General features: G+C 40.6%; 1 protein-coding gene across 1 annotated transcript in view; it reads right to left on the reverse strand.

Annotated features, from left to right (window-relative positions):
* VWF (von Willebrand factor) overlaps window positions 1–14,709 on the reverse strand; it is a 134,022-nt gene extending 119,313 nt beyond the window's left edge. The window contains exons 1-6 of the mRNA XM_051624057.1: window positions 14,591–14,709; window positions 13,006–13,060; window positions 12,280–12,438; window positions 10,653–10,755; window positions 10,345–10,553; window positions 307–431 (exon numbers count right to left, since the gene is read on the reverse strand). Of these exons, the coding sequence (XP_051480017.1) occupies window positions 307–431; window positions 10,345–10,553; window positions 10,653–10,755; window positions 12,280–12,438; window positions 13,006–13,060 (651 nt within the window). The 5' untranslated portion in view covers window positions 14,591–14,709. The remainder of the gene's footprint in view (window positions 1–306; window positions 432–10,344; window positions 10,554–10,652; window positions 10,756–12,279; window positions 12,439–13,005; window positions 13,061–14,590) is intronic.
* Between the last annotated feature and the right edge of the window lie 1,551 nt (window positions 14,710–16,260).

A 16,260-nucleotide genomic window follows, 5' to 3' on the forward strand; every position in this document is an offset into this window, starting at 1 on the left:
AGGGACCTCCATATGGCCATCACCAGGCCCATGATGAAATCCTGCCAGGTTGGACATGGAGCCATGCACCCTGTTCCAGTGCAGCGACAAGTGCAGTGCCTGGTATAGCTATTTCAGAACACACTGCACCTCAGAAACCCCAAACAGGTATCTCCTGCACCTCACATCTAACCACTTGGCGAGGGAACACCACTTTAGGTATACATATAGATTCCCTGAAGCATTTGTGCTCTTCTACCAAAGGGCAGGCAAGCTGCCTTCAGGTAGGGGAGGAATGGAACTACAACGGTATCTTGCAGCACCAACCTTGTCTGCAATATCAGATGAAATGTTGCAGGTGTTGCTTGGAGTCTGCACTCTTTTGCACCTCTTGTTTTCACTGTGCAAAGCCCAGGAGTTTGCAAAGTCATAGCTGTTTCTCACAAGGGTCCCTGTGAATAAAGAAGAGAAGGAGCACATTGCTGTTTAGCGGGTTGAGAAACAAGTGGTCATTATCGGCTGCTGCTGGGGTGATAGGCTGCTGGAAGCTGGTTTTAAAAATAAAAACTGTCTTATCAGATGAATTTCTATTTTAAATATATTGACTGTAGAAAAGCCACTTTCAGTGATTTGAACTGACTCCTGCAGGGCACCTCTCTGAGCTCAAGGACAGATAGAGCCTGCAGAAGGCAGTTCCCAGCACTTCTCACACCTGCATGAACATGGTAGGAGTTATTTGCTGGTCAGCTATAATCTGCAGCAGCCCAAGCATGCCTACACATTTTCCCACTATTTAAAAGTTTTCAATAATACACGAGCTATTTTTGAGAGGCAAACAAAATGAAGCTGCTTTCCCCAACAAGAACAACAAAAATTAAAATTAGCATTCCTGCTCCCAGCTAGCCTTGATTTTCTCCTTCCATCAAACTAAATCTTGTGTGCAAAGAAAGGTAACATACACCATAATTGCCTGGGCCCGTGGTCTTACTGTGTAAGCTGTCCTGAAACATAATCCTCTCTCCTATTACAAGAAGCTCCTGGCCCAGGTTTGGAAATATTTGTATCCAATTTGCATAAAAGCAAAACTGAAAGAGTTCATCTGTATGGCTACTTCTGCCTGGGAGATGCAAGCCAGGTCTCTGCTTCTCTTGCTCCATCCTTCTGGGAAGCAGGTTCCTCCCAGAAAGGGAATGTTCCCTCCTTCCTCTTTGCTTCCTATGCCTTTGCTGACTCAAGGACTACCTCTGCTTCCTTCTCTGTGTACCTGACACAAAATAGTTAATGCCATAGTTCCCTCTCAGTTCTGTAAGGTTCCAAGATTTTATGCAGAGAATATGGTGACCCTGACTATATCTGGAAAACAAAATAAATGCTTCCCAAATATAGCTAGATAACATTTTTCATATTTTTACAGTATATCATAATGTATAATAAAAATTTCATTAAACTACCCACTGTACATTAAGTATAAACACATAGAATATACTGAACACTAAAACTGTGCCTAAACTAAAGTCATGAAAACTACAGTGAGATGCTAAAATGGATGTAATAAAGCCATTAGACTGTAAATTGGGGTCTTATAAATGTAGCATATGTTAGGCCCACAGCAGTCATCAAAGGAGGAAGACTTTAAAGAATGAAAGACAGGGAAAGGTAGAAAATTACATGTAATTTTTACCTACACAACCAGAACTCAGCACAGAAAAAGAAAAACAGCAACAAGAAGAGTGCAACCCTTTAGTTTACCACAGATTGTAAAGATTGGAGTTATTATGAAATCTAGTCTGATAAGAAGTGAGGTGCTAAATTAAATACATCCCCTTTTATTTGCAGCAATGAAGCCACACACTAACAGTTCTATGATAAGAGATGAGCTCTGCTCTGAAGCAGAGTTCCTCTGGCTCTGAATGCACATCCACATTGAGCTTCCCACTGGCAAGTACCCCACCAGATCCTCATTTACCCACAAGTGAAGATTTGAAGGGTAGGACAACCATTGGCCATGAAATGCTGATCACCTGTTTTTTCATTTCTCCCATTCCATTAGGTTTCTTTTCTTCTGTGGTGCCTGTACATTTATACCTTTTATGTAGTTATTTTATGGAACATATGTATTATACTACTTTAACTGTTCTACTGTATTCTATGATTCATACTTTCAGCTTTTTTTTTTTTAATTAGTTATTCCAGAATCCTCTGAGGTTGTTTTGGGGTTTGTTTTGAACTTGCTCTGCAAATCCTCTTGTTGCCAGTACCTGTATGTATATTAGCAGACCATTCCACAGGCATGAGCAATTTGCCAACAACTTGCCAGTTCTTCCTCTTTGCAAAGTCCTGGAGCCCTTAAACTAAGCTACAAGCTCTTTGGAACAGGCAAGACTTGATCAATTTGGGTTTGCTCAATAGCTCAAGTTCCTGCCCCGGATAAGTCTCCTCAACATAGGAGAGTAAAAATCTAGGATCACAATGGATTAAGAGAGATCAGTTGACATTGTATTTTTCCTGTCCAGCATGGCCTTAAGTGACCTGTGACAAGAGATAAAGGGCTGGAGAGGCACTATAACTTTAAAATGAGAATGGTGTGAAACTTCGTGTGCACGTTTGCCAGCCTGCTTTTCCCCAGAAGCTTTGTCCTCAATGCTAAAGAAAACAGTCACTAAAGATGCATGGTATTTCACTGAATACAATTTGTTATTACTTCTAATAACACAGGTTCAATAGCACCTGTATTTTCAGTGTACTTGTATTTTCATTGAATGGGCTTTGTAAACACACAGTAGGATGCAATCCCTGCTCCTGGAAAGGTGAAAAGCAGCTGGACATGATGGTTTCATTGACCATCATAAAAGCTCTAGTGTTAAACTATGAAGTGCCTCTGGAGCCACTGAGCTGCTTATCCCATTGGGGTCATGGGAATAAGTTATTTCTACGCTTAGAAGAGGACACTTCAACCCATACTCTGTGCTACATGCCCTGTCAATCAGTGCACTGATTCTCAGATACTTCATCTACCTGATGAGGCTTCAGGAAGAAAAGCAGGGAAGGAGAATTGTCCCCAGCACATCTGACTGCTCCAGGTGGAGGGATGAGGGAAGAACAGCTGCCACCACTGCTGCCTTTCACCCACTACCTCTGTTTCCTTCTGCTGAAGGACTCAAGGGGTAGGAAAGCAAAGGCAATAATACAACAAATACAGCCCAAAACACCCTGGGGTTTCTTAAGTACCCTGCTAATACTATGGATGGAGCAGCCAGGCAGCTCAGCTGCCTACTCTGGCACTGCAGAGCAACTGTCCTTCTCTCCCACGCAGCTGAATTTTGTTTTCCTTCTCTTCCTTCCATGTTCCCATTTTCTTCTTCCTTTAAGCAGCCAGGATTCTGGAGAAACAACTCCTATCCAGGGCTCATCAGAGCCCTACATCCAGAAACCCTCCCTATGACCTGGGTGGGATTTTTTGCAAAAGCACTTGTTTTGTCTAAGTCTTGCAGGAAGTGCGTTGAAAATAGAGTCTGTCACAAAATGTAATGAAAACAAAACACTTGGACACAAGACAAGTGCTTGAAGAAGCACTGCCTGGTGTGGACAATAGCACAGACTGGTACCAGCACGCAAACTGGCTGCTCAACAGCCAAGACCCTGGGCTGCTAGTTGCATGCAGTCTCCTTTTGGGCTGCAAGATAGGTTCAGGAGGTAGCTGTTAAAGCACAAAATAATCTCACCTTGTTTCTGTGTCCCAGAAACATCCCACCACCTTCATGACCCTAATAAGTTCCTCTAGGAGAGGGCCACACACCAACCATCTGAGAAACAGATAGAGCCTCCAGAGGTGTTCTGTTGGACTATGACTTTATTGCTCTAATTGCTGCCCTCATCTCTCTGCCTCTTTGGAGGAAATAAAACATTAAAAACAAAAAAGGAAAAACAAGCAAACCAAAACCACACAGCACACCAACATGTTTTGGGCAGACTTCCTCCCTCCCCCTTTTTGGTCATTTTGGGTTTTTTTCTTTTTTATTTTTCCTTTTTTTTGGTGTTTGTTTGTTTTTGTTTTGTTTTGTTTGGTCAGAACAGTTGTTTTCACTTATCTGATTTTCAAATTGATGATGGTCACTCCTGACGGAAAATTCAGTGTTCACTGTGAAATGTGTTTCAAAATCACCATTTCCTTTTGAAACCTGATACTGGTACACTGCTTGTTTACTGTAAGACTGATGGTCAGGAAAGGCTAAGCATTAGCAATAACCACCCCGTGCTCAGGGTATGCAAGTGGGAGGCAGGAGGCCATCAGGTCAACTCTTCCAGTGTCTGTTAACTCATCTGTAAAATGTATGCAAGAATTTGTTCAAGACACTACCAGACTGTGAGCAGAGGTGTGTAAACTTGCACATAATGGTCACTTGTCAAGCAATAAGCATTTTTTCTTTGTTAGGGTTTTGATTTTTGTTTGGTTTGGGGTTTTTTGTTGTTGTTGGGTTTACTTTTGGTCCTTTTGGGGGTTTTGTTTTATTTTTGTTTGTTATTTTACACAGGTTTACACGGTTTAGTACATGATTCCAGACTAGCAAAACTATTAGCAAAGTTGACCAAAAATTGATCCATAGTTAAGACCAAATTAATGATATGAAATATTAAAGACATGGGCTATAAGGTCTCTCCTGCCCTCTCTGATTCAATGGATATAAAATTAAGAACATTATACAAAAGAAAAAGAAAGAGCTGTCTCCAAAACTGTTGTAAGGAGTGACCCCAATGATGAAGGCACTCCACTTACAACAAAAATGTCTAAATTTTATTCCAAACTCTGAATAAAGCAGAGTGGGTTATGGAGGCAGATTTCTAGCATCTCAGATGATGGCCATGTAATGAAGACAGGCACAAGATAAGTTTTCTTCATCTGTACTCTTTGTAAACAACAGCTAAATTCCCTCTGAATCTATCCTCTTCACTTTCAAATTAAAATGCAATCTCTTTTTCTTTCTTATTTACCTAGGCCAAACAAAAACTTGAAATGTGCCTATAAACAAATTACTGACATCTTTTAAAATGCCAAGAAATTTGGATTTTAGAATGACCAAGACCCGTTGGGGTATTTTTGAGGGAAAATAAATAATGGAGAGAAAGCGAGAGAGAGAGATAGAAAGATGGAGAGATAGAGAGGCAGAGAGAGAGAGAGAGAGAGAGAGATGTTCTACCATCACTGTGAGTTTGGAACATGCTTTAAAAGCATCTAATAAGAGGTACCACTTACAGGAAAATTGTGAATACTGTCATATATATTTATACTACTTCTGTAATGAAAACATTACCTGGGCTCCCCAGTTCAAGAGAGACAGGGAACTACTAGAGAGTCCAGTGGAGGGCGACAAAGATGACTGGGGGACTGGAGCATCTCCCTTATGAGGAAAGGTTGAGAGAGCTGGGACTCTCTAGCCTGGAGAAGAGAAGGCTGAGGAGAGATCTTATTAATGCCTCTAAGTATCTACAGGTGGGTGCAAGGAGGATGGAGCCAGACTCTTTTCAGTAATTCCCAGGGACAGGACAGGGGGCAACGGGCACAAGCAGGAACACAGGAAGTTCCATTTAAAGATGAGGAAAAACTTCTTTACAGTGAGGACCACAGAGCCCTGGAACAGGCTGCCCAGGGAGGTTGTGGAGGCCCCTTCTCTGGAGATATTCAAGACCTGCCTGGATGCAGCCCTGGGTAATGTGCTCCAGGTGATCCTGATTTAGTGGAGGAGTTGGACTGGATGATCTCTAGAGGTCCCTTCCAACTCTGACAATTCTGTGATTCCCTGCAGACACTGTCCGTTTCAATTTCCAGTGCCATCATATTTTCTGTATTTCAGCATTTTAAAAGGCTGGAAGATGTTGCTGGCAGCTGGAGCAGGCTCAGAACATCTAGCCTTTATCCAAAATTAGCCATGGGTGTTGTTTTATCATTAATGTCTTTGTAGTTTGGAGCGAGTTGCAGAAACACATTTCCTGCCAATGCTAAGAAAAACATAAGGGGACTCTGGATTAATTTGAGTTATTGTTGTTTTTTTCTTCCATAACACGAGAAGTGTGTAACATGTACAAACAAAAAAAATGATGGATTAATATCCCTGTGTTGGATTTGGGTGAGCTCTTTTCCACAAATAAATTTTAATTATGACCTAGACATCCAAGCACCTGTCACAGCAATATCACTGTGAGACAGCCCAATGACAAGAGCACCAGGCAAAGACTGGGGCTACAGACACACAAATAAGCTCCAAGTGTTTGAACTGCAGCCTCTCATTGAGGAGAAATTACCTTACACTTTCTGCAGGGTAAGAGCATGCCCTTTGACCTCAACATGCTGCAAGGCTATGAGGTTTTGGCAACTTGCTCGTGTGTGCATGCCCTGAGGAGATTTCAGGAACAAGTTGCCAGTGTTGTGTCAGATTTCCTCAACAGTCTTATGTTAGTTATCTCTTCTGGCCTGTGCTTTGGACAACCAATTGTAAAATGCTTATGAAAATGATCATAAGACAACCAAATGCCCCAGGCTGAAGGATGCCAAATAAGTGTCTGAGCATCTAAAAGGGACTCAACTTCACGTTTCTGATACAATCAAAGAGTGGCAACTAGTTAGAGGTGTACGATGATGTCAGATAGCAAAGCCTGTTCAATTACCAAGACTTGGAAGCATTCACAGGGTGCAACAAAAAGCAAGAGAAGAAATTAACTCCTTCATTAGGATCTAGGGGAAAACCAACCAACCAAAAAAAAGAACCACCAAAAACACCAAACAAAAAACCCTGTAAAGTATCCAAGAACTTTCTTTTTATATTTTAGTTATGCTTAAAGCGTGAGAACAAACTCTCAGGGGACAGCTGGCTTGTTTTTACTGCCATATGCAATAAACAAGCAGCCATGTACAATATAAGCAATCTTGTTTGTAGGTCTCAACAGGACACAAGCACTTCTCTGCAGGATTAACTAATTTAGTAACCATCTCAATGAGAGTGACTCAACACCCCATCCTCTGTCTGAATGACACAGCGTGTGTCTGAAATTCTGAAACCTACTGGGGAGTCATGTTTGTTTGGTTTTTTGGAGGTTCAAGACCTACTGCCTAAGGCCACTACCTTCAAAGCTGGTTCCTACCAATGTTAGTTTCCTAGAATATCATAGCTTGAGTGACATCACTTAGACCTCCAGGGCCTCAATAGCTGAACATCAAAAGTTTATACAGAAACAATGTGTGTCATCGTCTCATTCTTATTTTCCACACCAAAACACAGTCAGGAGCCATGAGTGCCACAAAAATAGCACATGATTAGATGGACTATAGAACACAAATACAAACGCAGTAAGAGAAAAACAATTATGCACTGTTCATCAAATTTAAACACCCTTTGCTTCGTGTTTCCTTTATTTACTTAGTGTAAGTGGCCATGTCCTGTAATGCAGCAGGTGCTTTGCCTTCTATTTCACCACCACCCCAAACCATTCCAAATATAAAGTTCTCTATAATGAGCCACTTCCTTAGGAGCAAACCAAACTAATCCTCTGTGTTATTAAACTACAATTTATGTATTTATTTCTAAAATACAGAAATACCACATTTTCATTTGTTTTCAACAAAAATATTGTAATTTTGTTGAAACCATGCCAAAACATGTGATGCTACATTAAAGATTGTTCACGTACTAGATTCTATCCATGACAACTATGACTTCTGCACAGATTTGGAATCTGGTCCTCTGGTGCCCCAAAGAAGCCCTAGAAATGGGCCATCAAATCACATCAGTTTCCTCCTGTGCAAGCACATACAGAGATGACACAGAAGTAATGCATTAGCTTTTACACTGTGTGAGCTACAGTCTCTGAGAGAGAAGAGCAGAGCTCTTCAGCTGCAGACCTTGTTCCCTCACAGTGGATTTTAGAGGCTTCCCTCCTACCTGGCAAGGACTGTTAGCAACCAGGTAGGACATTGCTTCAGTGTAAATCAAAGCAGTTCAAAGACTTGAGGTGCCTGTCCAGCCTTTAAAACCCTAGAGGAAAGTTTAACACATCTCAGCTATAGCATAATACCTGATACCTAACCTCTAGCATCATCTCTCCTCCTTTGCCTTCAACATTCTAATCCACCCAGTGCTCCTGAGGGGTTTCCAGATGAGAGCCAATCATCTTGGCAGCATCAGATCGTTGTCTTTTTTCCTTTGTGCACTGTGCTTCCATTGCATATTTTTCCAAAACTCAAAGCTTTTATTGTCTTTGTTATCAATACAAATCCAGCTCAGAAATATACCTAATATCTGAGGGCCCAATCTGACAAAAACAAAATATGCCCAGATTTTAATAGGAAGCAATGGACACATCCGCAGGAGAGTTTCAGTCTGCCATCAACCTTAAGGCAGCCCTTCAATCCACTCCAGTCGTGAAGTCATTTCCCCAAGCTCACATCCTGGGTTGGATTGAGCTTTATGAGATCTAATCAGGCTAAAAGGAGACCAAATAAAAGCTGCAGTGAAAAGAAAAGGGTAAACTGCTTCATATGATACCACTAAGCTGCCTAGATCTTTCATTTAAAATACTATTACCTATCCCAGCTGTTTGTGTTGCCCCTCATCTGGAAGTTAGCTTGAACAGTTTAAAAATAAACCAACTAAACAAACAAGCAAAACCAAAAGCAATGGTCTGGATTAATCAGAACCGGGTTTTACTTGGAGCAAGCTAAGAAATTCTCTTATGAACCACCCCACCAGCAGAGCTGCCAACGAGACAAACGATCTGTGGGTGAAGTGACGTCCCTCACTGATACAACAAATTCAAAGAGAATTAACTCTAATGCCTTCTAAATTAGTTTAAATGAAAGGTCTGTTGTATTGGAGTAAAAAACTGGCAGAATTGCTGAGCTACAATTCTGCTCTTCAGACTAAAATCACAGATCTGTGTGTCTATGCAGGCTACAGAAGTCAGAGCCTTCCTCATACAATAAGAGCTGCGCATGTTCTCTGTCACCTTTATTATTTTTCAGCTCTGCCAAGCAGTGACCCTGTCATGTACTTCATTATATTCAGAAGTCTGTGCTTGTGAAAACAGGTTGGGTTTTTTTTAAGAGGGAGGATACAGTCTCCAGCATGTTAAACAAATACAGCATGAAATAATTATAAAGATGAGCAGCAGAAGGGAATCTTCTACATTTGAAGAGTCCAAAGCAATACAGTCTCTTTTTCTGCTCCTGTTTTGTTTGGTATTTTGGGGTTTTTTTGTGGGGTTTTTTGGGGTTTTTTGTTGTTTTATAATAGAGTCACTCCTATTTATTATCTCAAGAAAAATAAACTTCAGATAGCAGTAGATTCAGACATCAATGTATCCAAGCCCTGCCAAGCGATTCTGTGAGCTGAGTTTGTTTCTTCTTATTATTCTTCTTATTATTACACTGCTGAATGACTGATCAGTCATTTTAGTACACTATGAAATCAGTATTTTTCTGTACATTGAATCAATGTTTATGTATCCCAAGTGTAAGGAAGACTCCTTCCTGGAGCACTGCCAGGCTTTGCTTTGACTCTCTATTTTCTATATCATTTATTTGTAACACATCCTTTGCATTATCAATATAACATATTAATATATTAACTAATTTTATGAAAAACATTTCTTCTTCAGGTAAGTGCTAAGAATTAAAAGGCTTTTGGAATACCACAAATCAAGATCAGTCCTTTGAAATCATATTCAGGACTTTTCCAAAATTCCTAGTCTTCACTCAAACTGACAGACTCTGCATAAAGGTGTAAAGAGCAGCAAAAGTAGTCTGTTCTCTCCCACTCACTAGGAACTGGTGTGATATAAGGTGCACATTCAATCCAACAGCCCATATAGACAGGGCAATGTCATTATAGAAGAGCATCCCATGCCAAATCCAAATGCAAACCTGCCAGTAGCAACCCCCAGGATTTAATATTATGCTATTGAAACACTATCTATTCTTACTCCCACTCGCCTAACTCATGAAACATTAGAAGCTGAATCAACAAGTATCCCTCACATCTTTTTTGTGAGATCTTCTCATGGTCTGTATCTCCACACACTGTATTACACATAGTTCAGCCTGTAGGTTTATCTTTGTATTTCAAGATCCAAGTTTTCTAAAACTGCTACATTCAGACTTCTGGACTCTGCTCAGAAATGAGACATGACAGCAATTTCCTTTTAGGAGAAAGGAGGATGAAAGAACTTAGTCAGACAGCTTTTCAGCTCATCAAGATGAGGTATTGGACAGGTTTTGTAGAAATATTTTGCTAGATCAGCAAAATCCTTGCTGCATCACCCATCAGGAAAAGTGTGCAGAGCATGCATTAAAAGATGAGCAGTTAGTCATGGTCTTACCTTCCTGAGTTCTGAAGTCATCTTCAGCAAATTTATTAAAGTTGCCACACAACCCACAGGTCTTATTATAGTGCTTTTCTTGAAGGAGTATCTGAATATTCCCGCTGATATCAATCTTCACCACAAAACCATGCTCATCACTGGATATTTTATAATAACCTGCCTCTTTCTCTATAAATATGCCATTGGAGGCAGAAGGTATGGAAACCCTGTGAAGAGAAACAGGAATTTCTCAGAATATGACACACAAAAAACATTGGTGTTTGTTGTTGTTGTTTTTTTTCTGGAATACTTGTTCCCACAGCTACCTTTTGTCCTCCTGCATCACACTGCCATCTAAAGAGAAGCGCAGATTGAAATATTCTCCAAGATATACAGAAAAACCAATTTTCTCTCCATTCTGATAGTCACCTGAAGAGATGAGACAAGAGCAAATATTGTTAGTTCTGGGACTCGGGAGGACAACTTGAAAGTACACATTGCAGGGCTGGCAGATATCCTCCAACATTTTCAAGAGCCATCCATTTATTTCACCCCATAGTTGTGAAGTGGACAGATAGTCCCAGGTTGAGGGCTGGCATCAACCACTGGAAGGCACCCGACCTAGCACTGCCTGTGGACTCATGCTCTTGCTGTTACTGTCTCTAGCCAGTGAATTCTCCATCCTACCAAGCACACTGGAGGAGTTTCCACAGGAGATGTGCCTTGCTCTTTCCCTTCTTAGTTTCCTCTGAAGAATAATATATAGCTCAGTGGTAAGAGAAGGGACCTGAATCCATTGAATTGAATGGAAGAGCTGAGCCTGGATATCTTTGTTCTCGATAAACCTTCCAACTATCTCAACTGGTCTTTAAGGGGTGGATGCCAATACTGGCTATCCAGCTGGGAGGAGGTACCTCACTCTGAAATTTTCTAAAGGGGCAGCATATAGAGATGGAGACAACTTTCTTAGGCTCTGAGAGAGAAAAAGGTGGGGGTTCAGACATAGTCCTTTCTCTGCCTTTGCCCATTGTCTAGCTCTGACTTCACAGCAGCTCCTTGCATAATGCACCACCCATTCTGGATCTCCTCCTCTAAGGCATCCAGCTCTGCCCAGACCTAACTGTTTTGCTCAGCAATGCAGGTTGCACTTCACAGCCAGGAGTCCAAGCAAGCCAAAACAAACTCACACACATGTACCAAGATAGGAATCAAAAATAGATCATACCATGCTCTTGTGCCCAACATAAACATAATGTATCCATCCGTGGGTTGTTTTGCTTTTTCTTAAGATTTAATTGACCACATAAAATAGTGTAATTAGTTCATGCTTCACATATGTGGGTGGGCTCTTCTACATACAAAAAATTGTTGCCAACTTGTTCCAGTTCAAGAAGAAAATTCTTTACATTGGTATATAGTTCTTTTTCAGAGTTATGGGATCAGTTTACTTCAATTTACTTGCAGTCAGTAAAAAGTCGTCTTAAACTCTGACTAATACAGAGCAGTTATTAGTGAATATAAAAATATGTACCAAAAATAATTTGGTATGAAAGTAATACACAGTTTTGGTTCTTATATCATCTCCTGCCCATCCCCCAGAATAATGCTGCAGAGCATTCATGTTCCTGTAGTCAACCCTTAACAGCCACTTCCCCTAGTAAATTTAATATATATATACAAATATATGGGTTTCCCTCTTCAGAAAAGCCAGTAAGAAAATCTCCAGTACTTGACAGTTTAGTTACATGTTAGCTATATTACCAAGGTATAATAGAAGCCAAAGTGACAGGATTTCCTCATACAAGAGGAGATACAAGATCCTTTTATGCAGTGGTCCATCCTATCTGACAAATGGCAACTGTTTGTCTTCTGTCCTTAGTGATGGAACCTAGCACAAATGCAATGCCACGTCCCTACCACATTTTGTGTTTGCTACTTCTTGCTCAGACTCACCTAAAAGCGTGAACGAGCGCTTGTGACAGTCCCCAGCAAGGAGGTAACTGCAATCTCCAGCAAAACTGTAGAAAGAACCATCAAAAGTTTTGATGTGATCATTCCCAAAAAGGCTGCAACGGGAAACCGACGACTCCTGAAGCAATGAACCTGATGATCCTGGATATCAAAACACAACAAAATTTGTTAAACAATAATTTTGTAGTTTAGGAACTTATTTGCTGGAATTTATCGCTATAGACCATTGCATGTCCTGGACCTTCAGCTCTAGTGTCTTGGCAGACTGTATGCCTGGCATGACAGTACATAGGATCAAGCACAGAAATTTTTTATATGCATTAGTTGAATGGCTTTTTTGCTTTAGTTCTATTGGCCCACACCTTGCATGGGTAATTTCAGTCCTGAACACTAGAGCAACGCCAGGGGTTCACTCATATGTGCCTGCCTGCAATCCCACTAAAACCAATAGGGCAATAGCAAAGTCCCATCGATTGTTCATCCAAACATCACTGACTTGAAGGAGTCTTTGTGTCTCAGTGCTTGTTGCAAGGTTAAGAGCCAAAACCAGTAAGTTTATTGATGTCTTCAGCATGATTACAATATTGCCTGGGCCAGGATTGCAAGGCTAGATGGGCAAAAGAGCGAGGGGGCTGGAGAAAATCCCACAGAAGAATCAGTGAAAACATATTATGGTTCCTAGTTACCAGAAAATAAACGTTTTCCTACCCAGTACTACAGTGGCCAGCAGTAGGTTTGTTAGCAGCACTGTCAAGATGAGCATCTGTCAAAAACCAAAAAGAGAGAGGTCAGAATATTCTTAGTTTGAAGTGTTTAGTCTGTTTCATAACAACTCACCATTTTCTATCCTTTCATTTTAAAGTTATTTTTTAGGTTCTACAACATTTCAGAAAGCCATAATGCATGCAGACAGTAATTCAGTTATCCACTCATGCTTCTTTAAATAAGTAATCCAGGAGAATAACTATCCTTTGTTTCCATTTGCACTTCTCATTGCAGGGAAATGTGGGCTACCTCCCCAGGAAATGCAGCCCAGCAGACACACATATTCTGATTTACCCTAGTTAATACATCCCACACATAAAGCCCTTCAGTACACGAGGTTGTTTATCAGACAACCTGACATGAAGAAGCACATCCAGACTGGATCGGCCAGCTTGGCTCCAGTAGAAGTCACCTCTGCTGCACAAGTTTTACATCCTGTCCAAACACCCATGAAGGCAAAGAAAATATAGTTTTTGCACCAGCTGGCAGAACATTATAACCATATGCATATAACCCACTGATTTCAGGGTTATAAGACACTTGAAATAAGGGGCAAGAAGTAAAGGGAGGAAATTGTGCAGAGATTAGAGACACAGGATGAAAACTTCCATTTCACCACCATCAGTTGTAGCATTGCCTCCTGCTTTCTACAACCAAAACATCAACCTTCATTCCCCACATGTCTATAAACTACATCCCATACTGCCTGGCCTTTAAACATAGTAATAGGATAAGAGTGTAATGGAGATGGTGAACTACAGATGCATTCTGTGCCAAGGCACTAGCAGTTAATGGATAAAAGCTGTAGAGAGCTCCATCTGAGTGACTTAATTTCAGTAATCACATAAGAAATTAGAGAGGCTTAAATATACCCTGCTTCATATATTAACACCAGTAGACCAGACACACCTTTTTCTAAAGGTACCATCCAATTAAAGACTAGAATGCATTTTGCAAGACAAATTCTTTTTTCAGTTTACAGACGCACACTTCTTACTGATGTCAGTTAGGTAGGTCCAACTCACAGCCACATAAATAAATGCTGATTTTGCCTTATTTACAAAAGATGGAAAAACAAAGAGCTATTGTAAAGCTAAGTCTAATATAAGGCTGCAAATGCCTTGCAAATGCAAGTCTGACATAAGGCTGTTCCTGCTCCAAGATAGCCAAGAAGTGGCAACTGTATGGGAATGCAACTACAAAGAAAACAATAGGCATTATTCTCAGATCCACTTGCTAGTGGATTTTAAGTGCATGCATGGTGTTATTGTGACAAAATCAGATATTGCTTTTCTTTGTTAACTCTTCAGTATTACAAAGCAGGCACAGAAAAAACAACACAACGGGGTACAAAAGCCTTCTCTTCAGCCCCCTTTCACCTCCCAGTTTGTTCTAAGCTGCAGACTGGTAGTTTCCCCCAGTTCTAATCAAGTAGGTGCCACTAACAAATCAGAATACAGCCAAGCAAGATCCACCAGTGTATAACCTTTTACAATTTTACCACTGGCTCAACTAGGAATGAATGTACCTTCTTCCGTGCGAGATTCCTCTTGCATACGAACAAGAAGCTCCTCCAGTTGCCACCTACAGCCTACCACACCATCGTTTCCATGTTCCTTCAGAAGACAGGAGTGGAATGGCTTTGGTCTGAAATGTTTTGGTTTTGTACAAGCCAGGAACTCTTGTTCATTTAAAAAGGAAAGATAAAGACTGAACGTCAGATCCGTCTGACTCTCAAGACAATAGATTAAATTGTTATCTTGTAAATCAGTAGCCTTAATTGCCAGAAAGTTACAATGAGGGGAAATAGTTTTAAAATCTTACATGACAGATAAGTCTTTGAAATATATTTTGCATGTGTATGTGTGACAAATCTCACTGGCGGAGCCAACAGGCAGTATATTTATTTGAAAGGCTATTGTTAAAGAGGAAAGGTAGGATGCTCCATACCTCAAAGACCACCAAGCTATTTCTTTATTTTTTTCCTGCCAAAAAACCCAACAGCTTTAAAGGAGAAAGAAGAAAAAAACATCAGAGCTAGTAATGACCTGGTTTTATACAGGTACAAACACATTTGAATTTTGTCACATTCTATTCAATCAACACCTTCTGTTCTTGAACTTGCAAAGTGAATAGAGTTACCCTCTGGAACAACACATTAAAAAGATAATCATGCACATACTTGATTACAGAGATGGGCACAAGTACCAAGCCAAAAAAATAAAAAAGCAGACCAGATGACAGCTTACTTTCAAAGTCCCATACTTTGTATTTTCAGTTGCTGCTAGCAGTAACAAAGAGGTTAGGTGGCAGTATGTTTTCCCATAATGGATATTTTGCCACTTATTCACAGAATCAGGTCTTACTTTAATTAAGAAAAACAATGCAAAACAATAAAAATATGCCTCTTGAGAGCCCCCAGCAGGCATGTCTGCCTTGTGCATGAGCAATGCTGAGACTGAAGTGAGTACAAACCCTGTTCTTAGAAAACAAAAAGAATTAAAACGTAATATTAAAAAACCCACACAGTAATATCATCACTTTTCCCTGCAGGCAATTTCCCTTATGATTTCTGCAGATTACTAGGTTGGTAGTTGCCAAAGGCTGATGGATTATTTTTGAGATAATCCAAGTGATGTGTCTGCTTAGGTTGAAAAGTTACATTGTTGGCCATAGGTATTTGCATGAACTCTTCATGACATCTTCATGTTAAAATGCTGTAGAGCCGTGCTACCAAGTGACAGAAGGAGAGAAAAACAGACCAAATTGTTTCTTTCCACATAAAAAGCCAGAGAACCAGATGTTTAAATGAGTACTTTCGCCAGGATCTCCTCAGCCAGATGCTCCCACCTTTTCTCCAGCAGCAGTATGGTTTGCCCCACTCACATTGATGGTGATGCAAGGCCCACACCTGACAGCAGCTGGGAGGATTCTGGGGACCATGAAAGAAAATGTCCCACATGTGCAGGAACTTGGTGTCCACCACAGTCACAGCCTTTGCTGTCCTCCAGAGACATCCATCCCTCTAACATGAGGCAATCCTAACAATCCCTGCTGCTGCAGTAGAGTCCTGATGAAGGACTTCTGCCCAAAGTGCTCCTCTGCATTTGCAAAAGAGCAACATCTGTGGGAAAAAATATGCAAGTCAAAGCTTTAAAAACAGTTTCTTGGGCATTTTTGCATTAGAGAGTGCAACAG

The sequence above is a fragment of the Apus apus genome, chromosome 1, assembly GCF_020740795.1.
Source record: "Apus apus isolate bApuApu2 chromosome 1, bApuApu2.pri.cur, whole genome shotgun sequence".
Classification (NCBI taxonomy): domain Eukaryota; kingdom Metazoa; phylum Chordata; class Aves; order Apodiformes; family Apodidae; genus Apus; species Apus apus.